The following is a 19,916-nucleotide window of genomic DNA, read 5'->3' as shown; positions in this document are numbered from 1 at the left end:
TGCAGACGTGTCCTATACATATGCATACACACCAAAAAAGGGAGGGAGGGAAGAAGGAAGGAAGAAGGAAACAAGAAAGGCTGGGAAGGAAGAGGTTTATTTGGCTCCTAGTTTGGAGTTTCAGAGGCATGGTGCTGGCAATGGCCCAGGCTGGAGGCAGTGTTGTTGCTGGCGGATGTGAGACAGTACATGACCTCACACAGCAAAAACTAACTATGCACATCCGGTCTGTTTTCCTTTTCTGAATAAGACCTCGGGGTTCATTTGTGGGGACTCTACTCTGTTTCAATGTAGTCACGTTCCCAAGGACCAGCCTGGCCTGGACCTGCCCAGGCATGTTGTTCATATCCACATAGTACTATCACATGAAGGGTGACAGGGCTTGAATACCCTACATATTTAGGAAGTAAATCAAGATCAAACAGCAGCGCATGTCATTCTCTGAGGCTGACACTTCAGCAGCCATCTTGGCTGTGGCTCTCCACAGACAGCTACCACATGTTGTAGGTCCCCTGCAAAGCATGTATGACCTCACCACCTGCAGTTTACTCCACTTCAGATGACAACACTAGGGCTGAGCAGGGTGCCTTGCCTGAAAGCATGCTGCTGGTACCCTGAAGAGAAAACCTACTCCATCCAGGCCTCTGCCTGCAGCTCCAGGCCTCCTATGGAAAGGTCTTCCTCACGGTCCATGTGACTCCTGGCTTCCTTTCCTGCTGAGCACTGGCTGTACCTTTCATGACACTACCCAGACAAGCCAGAAATGACTGATGGTGTCCTTTGTGAAACTGTCCTTGTACTTGGAGGCTGCCAGTCAAGTGTGCCTTCCATCATGCCAGAGCTGTGTCCTACATAGTCATTACAGTCCCCGCAGCAACCTCCACACCCCCACCCCATTCCTTATAGAGCAGTATTTCCCCTTCTTCAGGAGGCCCTGCCTCCTTTTCTGTTACTTTGTCTTCCTGTCTCAGAGTTTCCTGGCAGGAAGAATTCAGAAAAATAACAGGTTGATACTTTATCCTGGTTTACTATTAGACTGTTACTATTAGAGTGTTATCTTTCTGTTGTTCTACTTTTGGTAATGAAAACTATAAAGACTTATACTTAAAATATTTTAATTTTGTTACAGCTAAATTTTAACAAGAAATAATGTATATATAATATTGTGCTATAGAAAGTAAATTGGTAACATATTATGGATAGCTATCCTTATATATTCCTTCTCTCTTCCTCTAAATATGTGTGTGTGTGTATGTGTGTGCATGTAGTGTTGTGTAATATTTGTGTGTATGTGGTATTTGTGTGTGTGGGGTTGTATATGTGTTGTGTATGTTTGCATGCGTGTGTTGTGTGTGTGTGTGTGATATGTGTGCACATACATGCATACTTGAAATTAGCTCAGAGCTGATTATTCATTGGTATTTTAGGGAAGCTTGTTTTATAAAATGTTAGTAGGGAGAGGGCTATTAAGGAATAGCCAGGAAACCACTTGGAGAAGAAAGGGAAGAACTGTGAATATAAAGGGATATACTATTCTATCACTGTATACATATATAAACATGTCACTGTGATCTGGCATTTTGAGCAATTAATGTGGATTTATTGAAAAAGTAAAAAAAAATTAGGACACATCTGTCAATGCTTAAGGAGTGCAGTATTGACAGGGAGCTACTCTGGAAAACGTGTTAAGAGAAAGTGACTCAGAACCAGATAGAGTGATGTGCCTCAGAGTGCCGTATCACCAATCACTAAATAAAGAAGCTATTTATTTGGATCTTAAAATTGTTTTTGTCTGCCTAAGGGAAAGACACTTACTCTTCTGTGCAGAAGGTTCAGTGAGGCTGAGTGACGGCTCAGAAGGTGATAAACCATGGCTCCCAGACTAGAGTTAGCTGAAGTTGTCTAGGAAATCCATTGTTTGCAAGTGTTACAGACTGATTCCCTGCACACCAGTCTTGCTTTGAAGTTTTCTTTCCTTCCTAAAGCCAACTCGTGCCACAGGACAGTATCCTTGCTAGAACCACACCCCAACCAGGAGTCCTAAACTCCCCACAATGTAACAGCAGCAGGAACCTGAGAGATTTCTGGCAGTGTGGGGATTTAGAATCACCCTATTCTGTGTTAGTGGTGAGAAGTAATAGATCAGGTAGAAATATGTAATACTTTTGACATAAAATTCAAAGGGAATAGGATTCAGGATATGTGAAGAACATTTGCAGATCCATAAAGGAACAGTATAAGCAATTATCCAGCAGCAACGACAAAAACACCCAATAATTTCACTAACGTTCAACAACTACAAAGTAGAAAAAAATACAGATTGACACCATCAGAATTTGATAGTAAGTAGTGTTGATCCAGCTATGGGAAAATACATTCTCCCCTAGTCAGAGTGTGAAATAATTCAGGCACTTTAGAAGGTGTCTGTTTCAATGAGAAATGAGTGTGTCTTTGGCCTTGGTAAACCTTGGCTCCTCACTGAGACATGCACTACAGCTTTGCTGACGATCGTGAGAAATGGATGGCAGCTGAGGTCCTGGCCAAGCGGAAGTTACTAAGCAAACCACAAGGCACACAGGCAAACCATAGCCTCTTCCAGGGTCCTAAGGAATGAGCTGGAACTGGTCTATCCACAATACACTGAAAAACAATACCTCCTGCAACAGTCTCTGTGACAATAATGCATCACCACTCCGCTGACAAGGAGTTGCCTCGAGGGGAAAGAAAAGAGGAAAATGAAAGAGAAGGGAGGTTCTATATATAAATTCCTTTTGTGGTTTTACCTTTCAAACTCTGTTAGAAGTAGCCCACATGAGTAGTACTCTCCCGACCTGAATGAGCCCTGGCTGCGTATGGTGTACTCTGAAGCTTGCCGGTTCTCTTCCAGTTCACTGCATTCATTTCTCACGGTGCTGCTCATAACCTATTACACTGATGTCAGGACTCAAAGACAATTTGAAAGCTGCTGTTCGGAGTTACCTGTGCACGTGTGTAAAATGGATGGGCGTAGGGGATGGGAAGGCACTCAGCTAATGTCAGCAGTCATTTCTGATGAGTGGTCCTCAGAAGAGGTGGTCCCAGAGCCTTGAGCCTCATCTGTAATACACTTTTGTGTGCTTGATTTACAAGGGACTTTTACAACTAAATATTTGAAATTTTGTTTTAAGTGGAAGCAATCAAAGCTGTTTTTGAAAGTCCAGAGTTTTCTAGAACTGAGGAGTGCTGTCAGGTGGACTCAAAGGAAGGGTGTTTTTTGTTTGTTTTTTTTTTTTTAAGTGAAAGTGCATAGCTCTGTGTTAAACAACAGGCATTCTAGCTAATTCTTTGTTTTTGTGTTTAGGGCCACAGATGAGCACATGTTTGTGGAAAGGTACAGTCAAACCCGTGTGGTACCCACTCAAAATGCTGTCACAAACCTACAAGTGCTCATCCAAGCTGAGAGATTTTAGCTTGTTATCTACAAATGCTGTATCTGCAAATCCGAACAGACTAGCCAGCATGAAATGACACAACCCCAAGTCCTCCAGGGTTCACTTGCCAGCATGTCCTGTTTTTAGTAAGCTTGGGCAGAAGGTTGTCTTTCAGGAGGTCTTTGGTGAGGAGCACAGGGAGAGGTTGGGGCTTCTGTGGGGGGCAGCCAGCATCACTGCTCTGTTCATAGCTACAGTTAGTTAATTCTTGTGATTTACTCACTCATTTTTTTTGCCCTGAGGGTAATTTATTAAATCACAACTTAATGATCCAATAATTGATGCTTATGAGGAGTTTTCAAGAAAGACAGGCCCTTTACATCTAAACAAGAAATTGGCGTCAGATGGCACAGAGCTGGGTTATTTCTTGTGCTAATTTTCAAACACGTAAATAGAGATATTCATAAAGAGAATCTTCAGATTTCATTTTCCTCTTTGTTTTGTATCTTAAATGGATAATCTCATGTTTTTAAACAACTACATTAAATTCCCTTTAATGTTTTTGAGAACAAAGTATTAATGGCAAGACACACAACCTTCTTCTGAAAGCCCACGTATAAGAATCATCTTTAAAATCATAGTTATTGCTGAAGCAATTACTATAACTAATTTCTTAAATGTTTAATATGGTATGGAAGAAAGAAAAGGGGGTCTTGGAAACTTAATTTTAATGAGAGAAAACTGGTAAATGAGTATTATCACAGAAAACAAGGTACAGATGGGGGCAGAGGAAGAGGGGGCGCCATGCTATTGGTGTCTTCCATGTTCTCCGTTGCAATCTGTGGGTGAGGGAGAGAGGTGCAGCTAACACACAGAGGGAGGCCATTCCTATATCAGCTTTGGAGTTCTCAAGGATAGACGGCCGTGGTGAGGAGTATGCAGCTGGGGAAGCAGCGCTTGTGCAGATTGACAGCAGTAGCCTGAATCGGTGACGGTGCTGTGGTTTTATGGTGAGAATTCAGGGCAAGGTAACCTTGTCCCCTGAGACCCAGGAGGAAGTCAAAGTAGACTTTAAGGTTTACAATATTTAAGGATTTGAACAGTACTTAATTCTACTGTGAAGTTTTTGCCAATTTGATGTTTGTGTCTAGTAGTTTTGATAACATTAGCTTTAAAGTATGTTGTAGAAGGCATGATAAATTTATTATTTAAACACAAACAAACAAAAAGCCCTCCTCAGATTGCGTATCTGAGGCACAACTTCCTCCCAATGGCAGTGTCCTGTATTTGCAAACAAAATATCCTAGGGCATCTGGTCTTCCAAATACTATGCAAGGAATATTTTTGTTTCTTGGATGCTTGAGAAGTGGAGGGAAAGAAGAGCTTGTTTCATATTATAAAACACAGAAGTGTTACAGGTCTCATTGGTAAGATGAGATCCTGGTTGCTTTTTTCCCAGAATTTTCTTCCCTTTTCCATGAATATCACTTTTAAGTGAACTTGACTAACTGGAATTTACCGCCCACAGCATCTGCAGGCATTGCTGTATCCCAGCGGAAAGTACGGCAGATCAGTGACCCCATCCAGCAGATTCTCATCCAGCTGCACAAAGTCATCTATATCACACAGGTCAGTGTCCACAGTGCCTTTCACCTCAGCCACAAGGCCAGAGCCAACCCTGTGGAGAAAATATGGCCTTGTGGGACTTGGAGTTAGAGTGAACACTGAATTCTTTCCTCCTCTCCAACCACAGTATGTGTATGTGGGAACACTTTGGCCTAGCAGTAAATGTGTCCTGTTTTCTCAGTGGCCTGTACTCTCATTGTGCTTAAACAGACTTCCACCCAAGTGGCTCTTTAGTGTGTGGGTGCAAAGAGGGACAGGACTTGGTAGCTTTTTCTACAAGCAGCTTTATCATAGGAATGGGGAAATGGGACCTTTCTCCTTTCATCTGCTTTGACAACAGAACCTCTCAAGGATGTGAAAGCCAGACCCCTGACTCCCATAAAACTCAGGACCATTAAGACTTTGTGAATCTGAGTACTAAGTACTCAGTACTAAGAAGCTCAGGGCTGAAGATTAGCTATTGGTTGTGGACACACTTCTGTCCAGTGCTAGACAACCGGGTGTTCCTTCACCTAAGACATGGACCACTTACTGGTAATATCTTTTTTCTCTTTCTTCTCTTTATTTTTAAGAAAGGATGTGTAGATATTTGGATAAGGAAATAAGTAATTTCCAGTCTGAGATAGCATCATCTGGTGATTCTGGTCATTCTTTCACTCACTTGTCTTACACCTATCAAGTGCCAAATACTAGTCTAGTCATCGGGTGGCATGGATGTCTTGTCATTAATCTTGATTTCCAACTTGATAAGCATTGCCATCGGCATGAAAGAAATGTCTGTGAGGGCCTCTTAGCTTGAGTTAACTGAAGGTGGAAGAGTTACCTCAGATGTGGCTATCATGGGCTGGAACCTGGGCTGAGTAAAATGGAGAAAGGCAGCTGAGTGTGAGCATGTGTCCGGCTGTTCTGTTCCTGCCTCTGAATCTTCCCTGCCTGACAGGCTGTGTGCCCTGGAACTGTAAGCCAAAATAAGTTCTCCAAAAGCCCTCCCTCCCTCCCTCCCTCCCTCCCTCCCTCCCTCCCTCCCTCCCTCCCTCCCCCCCTCCCTCCCATCAAGCAACAATATCAGTAACTAACCCATGCCCTGGTTACCGTAAGGGCCTGAGAGCCACCATGGGAGCTGCTGGAGCCAGCTGTGGAAGTCTATTTATACATCTAGGGCCTGCGGAAAAATTCTGCAGGCATGTGCACCTCCTGTGCTGCCTCCCAGAAGAAAAGTATGCACTCCGACTTCATCTATCATCCCAGCCCATCTTGAGAGACAAAACCAAAGATGTTGGTTTCTATAAGCTAGGAATAGTTTAAGACTGTAGGAATCACCACTGATTTATAACCGGTGCTTAGGGTTTCTGAGAAGCCGGCATATTCTTTCCCCAGTAGATGGTCACTTTGATAAATGGCTGCACATTTTCCTGGGGATAGTGCAGAGAAAATGTATGGAGAGTTCCTGTTGCAGTGCTTCAGGATGCCTTATCCAGGGACTCCAGCTTCCCTATTAGCCAGGGGGCTTTGGCTGGGCTGAGTTGACTCAGTTCTGAAAACCATAAGAGGCAGACAACCTTCACTGGGGCGGTGGCAACTCAGGCCAGAACTTTGCCGACAAAACCTGGAGCTTCTTTTCTGCTACTACAACAAACAAAAATATTCAGTAGTGCACTCCTTTCTGGGAAGGCCTGACTAGTCACTCCACTAAAGCTTGCTGCAGCCAAGGAGCTCCATCAGCACACGCTTGCCTTTCTGTGTGGCAAATGCTGTAGCTGGTCACTGGGAATCTAGTTTTATCACTCTACCTGTGCTGTTAGATTTCTCTGAGCTCTTGTATACTTCAGGGTCACATGGCCAGCTAAGGAGAGCAGCTTCATGGTTTGCGTGGGTCCTGGGCCCCTGTTGCACTGGCCAGTGCTGTCCCGGAAGGAATACCTTCTGGAAGTTTTTATTCAACCTCAGCTGGGGAGGGCGTGCAGCCCACATGTCCACAGACAAGAAATCCAAATCACCCCACCAGTCCCACTTCCCAGCACCTCGGAGAATTCTCTCTTCTGTAAGCTCTGCCTCACGCCCCTCAAACAGAAACTCTCAGTCAGTCAGGCGATCATCTGCACCAACATCTGTATGAACCAGCCCATCAAATGCAGAATCGTGAGTGTGCATACTCATACCTGTGGACTTAGCTGGATCCAGTGCCATATTTATCTTTCCCTGCATAACATCCACAGAATATACTATTGGTGAAATTATTAAGGCCACTCCACGTAGTTAAAAGGGAGGTTTATTTGTGGGGTAACTCACAAATGAAGGGATAGGTTACAGGGTCTGGGAAAGGTGCAGTCGGGCGGTGTTCTCTGGAGAACTCTGCTCGGTCTACTACCTCAAGCGTCCAGGGTCCAGGAACCAAGAGAGCCCCTGCATCTGGATCTCAGGTCTTCAGGGTCCTCTCTTGGCCCTGCCTTGTAGGCGTGACATTTATCGAAGCCTCAGTGGGGGTTGGAACTTCCAGGTCAAAGATGGAATGGCTACCCACTACAATATGCTTCCCACACAATTTGAGGTGCCATTGTTTTGTACTACAATCTTGTGAGTTTGGGGCATGTAAATCACTTCTTCTTGAGCCTTAGTGTGGATCAATGGACTGTAAGGAGAGCTGATGTTATGGATTTGACCTTCATCCCTGTAGGTCTTGTGAGGAATGTGCATACCTTTTTAAGATCTCTGCCCCCAGTGAGCTTCTCATCCAGTTTTCAAGCAAGGGAAGGTTTGTGTCTCAGGACAGAGCAACAAGTTGTGCCCACTGACATTAAAAACTGAAAGTAGCTGGGTTTAAGATTCCTGGCTTCATCAGGGCTCACCAAGATGTCTTCATTTCATATTTTGGGGTCCAATTCAGGACCTTTAAGGTTAAGGCATTGTATTCAATAAGATGTCAAATGTGGGAGTAGACACTTCCACCCTGGGCCCAGTGAGATTTGCTGAGGTGCTGTGCGGGACAAACTTAAAGCCTGGCCTTGGAGACAGGGCGGACCACCCACCCTGAGGTCCCTGCTAAAGTCTTCTGGGAGTCAGCACTCCAGGGTGGTGTTCTGGAAAACACCCTCTATGGGATCAAGAAGGCCACTGGGGGTTGTTGGTAGAAATATCTAAAATGCCACCTATCGATGGCATTACTGAATGTGACTGGGAGTATACACCATCCACCTGGGGTCCCAGCATGTACAGACTACTGTCTGCTGCTGAAGCTAAGCAAGAACAGAGGATCCTGGGCACAGTAGGACAAGCTCCATCCCCCTCCAGGGTCTCTCAGCAGCTCTTACTTATAGAACCTAGTATCTGGCCAGCCAGCCAGGGAGAAATGTCCTGCTGACTAGCAGACAATCGTGACGGACTGACAGGCACTGGCCTCTACCTTCCGGGGGGGTCAAGGCAGGCAAAGGCCCTCCCCTTTGGTACTGTGCTGCCTCTGGGGTCTCCTTGCCTCCCTCATATCATTCAGCCCCTACTTTGGACATCTTGTGCTTGGAGATGAGTGCCTGTTTTTTTTTTTTCTTTCTTTTTCTTTCTTTTTTTTTTTTTTTTAAGATTTATTTATTTATTATGTATACAGCATGTATGACTGCAGGCCAGAAGAGGGCACCAGATCTGACTACAGATAGTTGTGAGCCACCATATGGTTGCTGGGAATTGAACTCAGGACCTCTGGAAGAGCAGTCAGTGCTCTTAACCTCTGAGCCATCTCTCCAGCCCCGAGTGCCTGTTTTATCTGTCACCTTTGCCTCAAATCTAATGTTCCTTTCAGTGACACTGTCAACTGCCATTCTGGACCCAAGATTCTAAAATTGATCATTTTTCTCACTGTTTTCTGATGTCAGCTTGTGTCTTAGGTAATCACAAAGAACTCTTTAACTGATTAAATGGAAGAGTGTGGAGGAATACAAGGAAACATCTGGGAGAGAACTTGGTTAATGAATAGGAGTGTCACCTTCCAGATCAGACAGTAAACATAGGGTACTAAAGTGCATGTCCATTCATGCACTAGCATGAGCATTTGGGAAAATACTCTTTAGTGTTACAGGAAGCTCTGTACATAGCTCTTTAGTTCCTCTAACTGTTAATCATTAAGTTGAGAGAAATATCCTTTGAAATTTAGTATAATTTCTGTATCTAAATTCCTATATGGTAAATAAACTCTTTAATGGATGTGTAGCCCTTCTTTGTTGGATTTCCATGCATTTTAAAGCAAGGATAGAACTCTTATGAATACATCATTATCCCTTTAAACTGCTTGTGTGCTGGTTGATTTTGTCCTCTTCGGCCGGTGGCAGGCATCCATTCCAAGCTGCCAGTCCAGGCATAGCAACTGTGGTTCTTCCAGATGAGCTCTTAGAATACTTTCAACTTCATGTTATCGACACAGCGAGGAAAGATTCTCCTCTGGAACTTTAACTTAGAGTGCTCAGCACAGTCAGTGCCATTCACAGGGAGGAGAGGCACACAGCTGAGACATTACGTTGGTGAATTTGCTGCACAAGACCAGGCTGTGCAAAGGAAGTTTGTAAGACTAGCCTGAGAAATGGGTCAACCTGCTGCCTTCTGTCCTCCCGAGGACCTGAGTGGGGACTGACGGAAAACCTAGCTTCTGGTTGGTGGGGACCGTTCCCATCCAGTTTCCATGGAGACATATCTGCCAATCTCATTTAATGGCAACAGTTCTACAAGTCAGGAGGTTAACGTCCTTCTTCTTACCTCAGTTGCACATCTGTTTTCATCAATCTGGGTTAGAAGTCTTGAGAGCAGCATGCTAAGAAGGCGAGCGGCTTGTCTCAGATGCTGGGGACCAGCGTGTCTGTGAGCAGATGGTGACTGATGCTCGGATATTTCTTTTAGTTACTGCATAGGTAAGGCCTGCATAGTTGAAGGAATGAGGACTGGCTTCAGTTCTTTACTAGGCTTTAATCATATAACAACTTGAAAAATTACAACGTGTCTGCCTCCAACAGAAGAGATAAGAAGTTAATGCCCACAGTATTGCCCATCCTGGGGGTGTCAGCAGCAGCGGATATTGTCCCCGGGCTCTCAGTGAGCCATACTGTGTCGTGCAGCAGCAGTAAAGTACAGAACAGTCTGTTCAGTCCCTGAGTCCCCTGGGTGCTCATGGCTAGGGTGACAAAGAGTCAACAGAATATGATAGTCACAGCATGGCTGGATTTCTCATATCAACTCTGTTTTTAGGGACTCTAAATTCCAAGAGAAGTGTTCGATTTTATTTCTTTAAATGGTAATCTTACAACATTTGATTTTAACATTTAGGGAAAGAGTCTTAAGCTGTAAAATGTCAAAGTAGATTAAAGTACTATTTTGGTCTACTGGTTATCCAGTGGAGCCCTACACATTGCTGGGGCCTTTGCTAATGGGTACAGAATCCAGGTTTTTGGAAAGACTCCATCTAGATGCAAGTTTAAGAAAACATACAGACTGATCCCCCCCTTTTATTACTTTATATGGCACAGTAAAACCTTTTAGATATGTGTATTGAAGAAAATATTATCTTTTTCTAGAGTCGTTTTCCTCATCAGGAATGTGGGCTCTTATGGGCTGTGTATGCCTTGGGTGTAATAAAGGACATGAGAATGTTTATAAGCTGTGAGGTGCTGTATGGCAGAGGGGTGCTAGTGGTATTCACTCAGGGGAAGGCTGATGCAGAAGGCCTACAGCTCAGAAGCAAGGTGTGTGACACATTCTTTCCTCACCGAGAAAAAGAACCTGCTGTGTAAGTTTACTGTGGGGGAAACACAAGAATGCGAGCATAAAGGAGTGATCACAGATCACCATGCCCAGCACTGTGGGTTTTGATTCTGTTTGTATAAAGACTATGTCATTATACTCACTTCATTTACAGTTGAAGTATAATCATCATTCTGTGTAAAGTTTTAAGTTCTCATGGAAAGCCTTATGGGTGGGACACTGCTAATGATACTGATCCCAGTGAGACACAGTAGCTTACACTGTCTGTGTGCGGATCTTAAGTCGGCTGGATGTCAGTGTACACAAAGGAGCTGCTACACACTGAATTCAGGGGCAACGAATGGACCTCCAAGTTAACTAGAAGCTTATCAAGTTAAGTAAATAAATAGCAAGACTTTCCAGGATCTCTGAACTAGTCTGGCAGTTAATCTGATACCTTCCAGCCTTAGGATGAACCCACTTGAAGAGGCCTGCTGGTAATCCTCACCTTCAAAATGTCATTGTAGCAAGCTGCACATGTAGCCTTCTTTTGCAGGGACTTGAAGCAATCAAACTGGAAGGTTGCTGGTTGGACCTAGCTCACCACTGCCCTCTGCTGTTTGGTTTAGGGAGGTGGCACCTTCAGCTATGAAGCAATAGAGAATTACCAAGTCCTGTCTCTCCAGGATGAGCCTTCACCCTCTCTGGCTCTATCCCGCCCCTTTGCTAGGAGACTAATGCTAAAAACTCTCTCCTTCACCTTACATGTTTCCCCTTTAGTCCATGTGAAGGGCAATAATGACTGGCGTTTGAGGATTTTGCATTACCCTACCCTCCTGGTGGCACACATCAGTTTTATTGGCCCCAAATAGTCACATGGTATCAAGCCAGGCAGTGAAGCAGGGCTGGGATGCGATCACTGCAGTGTTTCTGCCTCTTTGGGTCAGCGTTTGCTTCAAGTTTATAATTTTTTGTTTCTTATTAATTGTGAATATTCAGTTCACCTCCCTACAGAGCCGTTTCTCCTCAGCTCTTCTTTTGATATCTAGCCATAGTAAAATGTTCACCAGCACTTGATAATTCTGATCCTGCTTCTTTTGTGTTACTCTTCTCCCAGACTTCACCTCACCCCTGGGCCATGGGAACTCTGATTCTCTGATTCCTCGTGTAAAGCCTGCCTGGAAAGCCCTGCAGTTCAGTGATTGCTTTAAATCCCCTTCTCTTCTAAGATTCTGCAGTGACTGCCTGTGTATTTATGAAATCCACATCATCTACTAGTCAGGCCGTAGTGCATGTTAACCCACCTGTCTTCCTTCCCAGTAATACTGTTGCCTAGGATTTGGTTTCTCTCCAGCTGAAGGACTCAGGCAAGTTTTTATGGTTTTTGATTCAAAGTATCAGCTCCTTCTCAGGGCTGTAGCTGGGGTGCTTGGCATGGTTCTGGCATGCCATAGACACCTAAACATGAACAGAACAGATCTTCCTTGTCAAGGCTGTTCTTCACAAAATGAAACATATGTGGGCACAGATGTTACATGAAAGAGTTGTGTCAGTAACTGTAACCATGACAAGATAAATGGAAGCCGAGCCAGCCTTCTTTACAGAGGATAAAAACTGTAGCACATCATTTGCTAGTTCAGAGTCTTCCTCAGTCTTGTTGACTGTGTATTGTGCTGCGTCAGTACTTCCTGCGAGGGTGGAGCGTGGTGAGGGTGGTTGTAATGACTGTCTTGTGTTGAGTGTGTATTGTTGTGCTGTGTTGGTACTTCCTGTTGTGTCAGTACTTCCTGTTGTGTCAGTACTTCCTGTGGGGGTGGAGCGTGGTGAGGGTGGCTGTAATGACCATCTTCTTGCTTCTGCAGCTCCCTCCAGCTCTGCATCATGATCTGAAGAGAAGAGTTATAGAAAGATTCAAGAAATCCCTGTTCAGCCAGCAGAGCAACCCTTGTAACCTGAAATCTGAAATTAAGAAGGTATGTGTTCTACTCACAGGGATCTGTCCACGGGAGAGCCCTGAGGGTTACAGTTCCCTTCTCCCGACTCCTTGAATTCTGTGCACTGTTAAAGGGTGTTGCTTAAAATACCGGATGGGTCCATTCGATTTCTCTTTGAATTCTCATCCTTTGATTTCTCATCCTTATTTCTGTGGCTATTATTTTCAGGTGACTAATACAGCTTGTTCCTAATTCCTACATGTTTTCCTAAAAATAAATGTTGTCTTTAATTTAAAAGTATGTATATTGTAGCCTGCTTTTGAAGAGTCTGCTACAGTATTTTGTGACAAGGCTCTTCAATGAGCCCCTAAATTGTGCGTTGCCTATCTGAAATGGTCACCTGACCACGCAAGGCCACAATTTTAATTATCTGTGGGTGCATAATGAACTTGTCCAGGTCCTACCATCTTCATTGTCTGCCACCTTCTCATCTTTGGGTACAGCAACAGTTTCTGTTCACACATACCGAAGCTAAGTTTTTACACAAAATGGGAAGAAAGTTGCTACCTCTGGCAACACAAGTTGGAGACAGGAAATCCACTTTGTCCAGGAAGAGATAAAAGCCTTCTGTCCTGTCCGGGAAGACCCGGGCATAGGAAAGTCTGGCTACCTTGGTGGAGATAATTTGGTCCATGACCCCACTTTCTTCTCCTCCTCCTCTTCCCCTTCTTCTTAAGTGTCCTTATATGTTTAAACCTTGGTTGTGGCCCATGACCTCTTTCACTGTGGTTTCTTTTTTCTTTAGTCAGTCTACTTTGAGGCACAAACTTTCTTCCAGGCTCTTGAAATGCACACACACACACACACACATACACACACACACACACACACACACACACACACACACACACACACATTTTTAAAAAGGCAGTGGCCTGTTTCTGCTTTGTTGGCTATAGTGGTGCCAGAACCAGAAGTGGCTGCAGGCAGGTCAACAAAGCGTGAGCCCATCCCTCAGAGACAGGAGAGCAAGGCGCCCTCCGTGTGTGTCCTGCTGGCCAACAGCGGAGACAGAGAAGACGGGCAGCAGTGAGGGAACCTCACATTTACCTACAGCATCCTAAATACTAAGAACTAGAGTTTAAATGCCAGAGGCTCGTCTCCTACAAAAGATTGCACGATGCTTGGTTTTATATTCTTATAAAAGTGATACTGAGAATAACCCAATTTGCATACAAATTCATTGTAGCAGAAAGTCTGGTTTTAAGGGATGAAAGCTTCCGCCTCAGAAGGATGTTCAGAGGTGCATTTACCTCCCACCCAGTGGTTTTGAGCTTGTACCTGGCCTGAAGGCAAGTCCTTGTTGTCTTTCTCATGAGAGGCTCCCTGTTTCTTCCCTGACAGCAAAGACATTTTCTTTTGTTAAATCACCCTCCTGCCATCCTTGGTTCCCTCTCTGTGGCCTGAGAGCATCTCTGGTCACTATCCTGGCCTGAACCTAAAGGTGGGATTGTTGAGGGTAGTGTAGGAGTTTGGGGGTCTCCAGTGAGAGTGCTACTGAGCCAGGCTGACAGCCTCCACCCTCAACAAGCCAAAAAGGAGCCAAATTAAGAGTGAAGGGCAGGTAAAGGAGACTTACTCAATGTGGCCCTGTAGAGAAGAGGGACAAAGGGACCCAGGGACTCTCTGAGGGCCCAAGTGGCCTTCAGCCACCTATGGGGAAGGCAAGAGATGTGCATCAGTGCCCAGCTGGAAGCTTTCTTTCAGGGTGTTCTGAGAAATCTGAACCAAGGGCTCTCTCTCCAGGAGACAAACTCCCCTCTGGCACCAAATTTCAGCCTTCCCTTCTCCCAGCATGAGATTCCGGAGCAGGCTCTCAGTTCTTTGTTTCCTGATCTGATAGACAAAGGTAGGACTTTGCATCTTTACAGTACCCTCAGGCTTGCCAAGCTGGTTTCTAGGGCCTGGGGCAGAGTTGTCTTTATTTTCAGCAGGTTTAGGAGGCAGAGCAGATTGTCTAGTGACTGGTGCCACTGGCTCTGTTCTGATAACTGGTGTCAGCTTGTAACACACTCAATGGAGCCCTGTGCCTCAGGGAAGAGGACACTCAGCAGTTAGGGTTCCGCTGTAGTCAACAGAGGTGAGGTCCTGCTCTTCCAGGGGAAGCCTGGCCACAAAGTGGAGTGAGTGAGCAGGTCCGCTGATAGGCCTCAGTCAGCTCCTCCACAGAGGCCCTGCTGAGGCTTCCCTGTGCATAGCCAGCATCCCCCTCTTCCATGACCAGCTCACCTCTTCACTCCCATGTTTAAGCAGCTTTCATCTGCTGTGTGTCTCACGAGTGCAGCCAGTCTCTTATTTTTGATTTCCCAACATCTTGCACATCCTAGACTGGGGTCAGTGCTTCATATATAATTAGTGAAATGAGCATATACTATGTACTCATGTATTTCATAAGAAAGTCTTCATTTCTTCATTCTTTATTAAACTGTGTGTTGGTATGATCTACTCATGCACTTTTATGTATGTGCAAAGATCTACACCAGAGAAGTTCATGACTCCCATGTACCCCACCCCCCTTTCTGGTAGTCTTTTTCTTGCAATGGCATTTGTTCAGAAATGGGCATTTCATCCCCTGTGCAGTCAACAGAAGTCAATTAGACTCTGACTGTCAGACACCCTCACATCTACCCACCCTCAGGTACTTGGCTTTTACCTTCTCCTTCCTTCCAAGACCCAGGGAGCCTATGCCTACAGTGTGAAAGAATCATTATGGGATGACTGCAGCCACATATCAATGGCACTTACCACTTATCAATGGCCAGTGTGGTATGTGCAGAAGTCAAAAGGTGGAAAAGCCCATTTCTGAGAACTGAATTCTTTCTATCCAACTCACCTAAGCAGCTCTTTGATCCGGGCTTTTCCATCTTGGCTGGAATAGTTCAGGGGCACCAAAGCCAAGCGAGTGATAGCACAGTGGCCATGGAACTGGGATATTTAACACAGGAAAAGAGAGAAGCAAGATAGAAAAGATGAGTTCATGTCAATATTTACACAGCACTGTCAGTGAGCGTAAATTTGTGACAAGTCTTCTCTTTTAAAAACATATTCACTAAAATACTCTAGAAACTAATTCATAATTAAGCACAATTCAGTTCATCTCCACATGTTTCTGAGGAGACACAGTTGATTGGCACAGAGCAGGGATCTATCTCACAAGCTTGGAATGTGCTCTTTTGAGGTATAGCACACGACACTGCCAGGGACTCCTGACGATGTGTCCAAAGGACTGGGAGTCTGTGCCTAAGAATGCAGCCACAGTGTGACAGCAGCATTAAGTTCAGGAGTTAATAATGGTACTAAAGGAAAAAAGACCACTCATTGGTTACTCTTGGGGCATGCAAAGTTTTAACACGTGTTTTTGAAGGGTATCAATCCTTTTCCTTTCTATTTTAAATTCTGTCTCAGGGTAAACGAATTGCTGATGAAGGGATGTTTCATGTTATAGATGAACTTCAGGTGGCACTGGGGGTTTATAGTCCCAGGGCAAGAAGGGAAGGAGATGCCACCGAGAGGGGGCACCTGACAGCACATGCCACCTGATGCGGGACACAGTCCTTCCTGCCAAAAGCTTGCAGCTGCATCTCATCAAGCTTCTAAATGTGAAAGTCAGCAAACTCTAACCCTCAAGCCAATTTGGCCTGCTGCCTACTTGTATAAATAAAGCTTTATTTACATAACCATATGCATTCATTTCACCTGGCCTGTGGCTACTTTATCATTACAGGCAAAGCTGTAAAGTCAGAAACCCTACTTCCTCCAGGCTGGAAATGTTTACTGCACATCTCCATAGAGCAGTTTGCCAGTCCCTGCTCTGGATCTTGCAGCAAACACAGATAAGGACACATAATAAACAACACAGTTACCAGGGCCTGAGGTCTTGTAACCTACCACTGTTACCAAAACAAATCAGGAGAAAGATTGATGGAGGAGATAGTTTTATAAGAATCCATGCTTGAGAAAAAAAATGGGATAGAGACTACATGCCCATTTTTCTCCCCCCACCCCCTCTTTCTTTCTCTCTCCCTCACTCCCTCCCCCTCCCTTCCTTCCTTCTTTTTATTTTTCTCTCATACATTCCATCCGGACCAATTGCAGTCTCCTCTCCCTCCACACTTCTGAGTCCCCACCATTTCCCCTCTTCCCCAGAGCCTCTGGTTCCCAGGAATATCAACCGAACAGGGCATAATAAATTACAATGAGACTGGGCACAAACCTTCATATCAAGGCTAGACAAGGCAACCCAGTAGGAGGAAAAGGGTCCCAAGAACAGGCAAAGAGTCAGAGAAAACTCCCACTCCCACTGTGAGGAGTCTCACAAGAACACCAAACTACACAACTGTAACATATATGCAGAGACCCTAACTCAGACCTATACAGGGTCTGTGATTGCCACTTCAGTCCCCATGAGCCCCTATAAGCCCTGATTAGTTGATTCTGTGGGCCATTGTGTCCTTGACCCTTCTGCCTCCCTGGGAAGGGGAAATAGAATAGATTTCCAATTTTTCAAAGGGATGAGGCTCAGGGGTGGTAAGGGGCAGTAGGTGGAACATTTCCATGCTTACAGCTCTTTGTTCTCCCGTGGATGTGCCTTTAAGGGCTGAGGCTTGGTCTCGCTTTTCTTAGAAAAGTGTATGTGTTTTTTTTCAGAGCTGATCATTTGATACCGGATAGCCAATCATGTTCTCTTCCCCGGATAAGACTATTTCCCCCGCCTCCCAGCATTCCTCAGCTGCCTGTAGTTCTTTGTCCAGGGCTAAGGCCTCCTGAGCTTTTCCCTTTTCATGTTAGCATTTCTGTTGGTGCCATCCTTGTTCAGCTCATGTCCAGTCAGCCCTGATGATTAGACTTCATGACATTGTTGTTGCAAGACCCCCACAGAGCCAATATCCATTGCAAGCACACAGAGGTTTTTAATAGCAAAGCAAGCCTGGGGCTTGGTCTGTATTCCCTAGCACCCACTTTAAGGGGTTTATATTGGAAAGGTTTACATGCAGAGAGTTACATATCTTGGGATTGGATGAGGGGGCTAGGGGTGAGGTAGTTCTTTGAAGTTACTGGCTGAATTATAAGCATGAGGTTACTGATGGCTAGCAGGATTCAGGGTATCTAGAGAGACATAAATGTTTTACTCCCTATGTCCTGCTTTTGTTGAACCCAGGATATATACATTCAGATTTACCATTCCAATCCTATTTTCCCATAAGTTCAATTTCTGGTCAGTTGAGCCCATTACTCCCCATATCCTGTTTTACCAAGTCCAAGATATACAGATTTATTGTTTCAGCCTTATCTCCCTATGAGTTCACCTTTTGGTCAGTTCTAAAACTGCTGGTCATCAAATACCTTTAGAGGAAAAGGGAGCGTGTCTCTAGGTGGCTACTGATTTTTCCCTTTCAACACTTCTGTGAGACAAAATCTCACAGCTACTCCCTGATCCTCTGCCTCTTACGATCTTTCTGCTCCTTCTGCAATGCCCCCTGAGCCTGACCTGAAGGAGCTGTAGGTGTACAAGCGGGGAATGAAAGAGCTCTGCAGCTATGGATTTGATTGGTTGTGGTTTTCTGTGATGGATTGCAAAGAGCGGTTTCCTTCTGAGGAGCGAAGACTGTGCTTATCTGTGGATATAAGGACGGATATTTAGAAAGTAGTTAGGGATTATTCTGGTTTATTAAAGTGGCAGTTGTGGGTTGTTCACTAAGATCCATGAATTCTCCAGTCATAGGTAGTTGGCTAGGTTTCCAGTATCAGGCATGGATCCCTCTTGTTCAGCAGGTCTTAAGTTCAATTAGAGAGCTGTTGGTCACCACCAAGGTACCACTACTACATCCTTAGAGTTATCATGCCATACTGGTTGTTGATATGGTTCATAGACATCATAGCTCAGTAGGATTGTTGCTTCTCTTCTTGGGAAGCTTGCATGGAGCCTTCTGGGACCATGAAAGCCAGTTCTCTGGGAGGAGGCATTCAGGTCAGATCTAGCTCAGACCCTCTGGGTCCTGTTTCTGAAGTACATTGTGTCTTTAGCAATGGGAACTTACCCCCCACCTCTAAGAGTCGGGACAACTGAAGTCAGTAGCAATGGCCTATAATGTATTAGGAATCTCTTGCATAACCCTGACCCCAAACTCAAAATAGGGCTTCTCATTCTTGATGTTGGGTTTTTTGTTAGGTGGTTTATGGCTCTTGGGTGAGCATTGTCAGCCCAGATGGAAAATTTTCTTCAAGCTGAATGGGGTCATCAGGTGTGGTAGCTGGGGTTCCCCTCTAATGGCCTATTTAAAGGGACCTTAAAAATGCATGGATAGTTGCAGTTACACACCAGCCTGGTGATGTGAGGAAAGGAAGCGTTTCACTGGCCCTCAGCTAAAGACATGAGGGAAAGTGCAAAGGCAAGAGAGGAGTCCAGGAATGGTGCGATTGGAGCCCTGTGAACAGAGCAGAATTTCATCCCGCGCCCCCCAGGAGCAGGCATGCGTTTATAAAGAAGCCGAGGACAGAAAGCCAGGACCAGAAAAGCACCTGGGCCGCTCTTACTTGCCCCTCGGTGCCTACTCTTTTGGAAGCTGCCCCTGGGACAAGAGCCGTGGAAGACACAGGGGAGTGACACGTGTGCCCAGTGTGTGTCAGCATTGCTACTTTGGGAGCACATGGAGGAACTGGGAGGGGGACAGCATTCTGCAGCCCCACCTGAGGGTGGCATCTGGTGAGGGAGGCCCTCCATGTAGGCAGGATTCCAGGTCCCTTAGAAACCAAATTGATAAAAAAAAAAAAAAAAAAAAAAAAAAAAACAACAACAACAAAAAAAACGTTTGTAATCTAGAGAATATAGAGGCACATAAAATAAAACTATCTTTAAGATCTCAAAAGGTGATGGCACCAAAATGCCCCTTTTCCTCAGCTTGTCACCGAACATGGAAGTGACAGCAAGAGTGAGGGCACCTGGAGCATGATGAGTCTAGCTGGTGGTGGCCTTCCCTGGGGTAGCCACTTGCTGGTCTGTGCAGGCAGGTTCAGCTTAGGGTTGCTGGTATCCTGTGCATCTCACAGACTTGGCACTGTTTGGCCAGGAATCTGTGTGGTCCTCCAAGGCTCAGCTGTTTCAAAGAGCTGGTTATCCTGGCCGCTCTGCCTCTATTTATCCAGGCATGAATCCAGCTAATGTCCTACAGAG

At 45.0% G+C, this 19,916-nt stretch overlaps 1 protein-coding gene across 5 annotated transcripts in view; it reads left to right on the top strand.

Annotated features, from left to right (window-relative positions):
* The window catches only part of Nek10 (NIMA related kinase 10), a 201,288-nt gene that overhangs the window by 161,897 nt on the left and 19,475 nt on the right, over window positions 1–19,916 (top strand). For 3 of the 5 annotated variants that reach the window (XM_076544479.1, XM_076544480.1, XM_076544481.1), the window contains 3 exons: window positions 3,341–3,370; window positions 4,939–5,039; window positions 12,614–12,724. In XM_076544479.1, coding sequence (XP_076400594.1) covers window positions 3,341–3,370; window positions 4,939–5,039; window positions 12,614–12,724 — 242 coding nt within the window. The remainder of the gene's footprint in view (window positions 1–3,340; window positions 3,371–4,938; window positions 5,040–12,613; window positions 12,725–19,916) is intronic. The other 2 variants (XM_015994002.3, XM_042284371.2) reach the window with 1 other exon arrangement.

This window comes from Peromyscus maniculatus, chromosome 9 (genome assembly GCF_049852395.1).
Source record: "Peromyscus maniculatus bairdii isolate BWxNUB_F1_BW_parent chromosome 9, HU_Pman_BW_mat_3.1, whole genome shotgun sequence".
NCBI classification, from domain to species: domain Eukaryota; kingdom Metazoa; phylum Chordata; class Mammalia; order Rodentia; family Cricetidae; genus Peromyscus; species Peromyscus maniculatus.
Note: the sequence above shows the minus strand (reverse complement) of the source record. Positions and strands in the feature narration are given on the sequence as shown.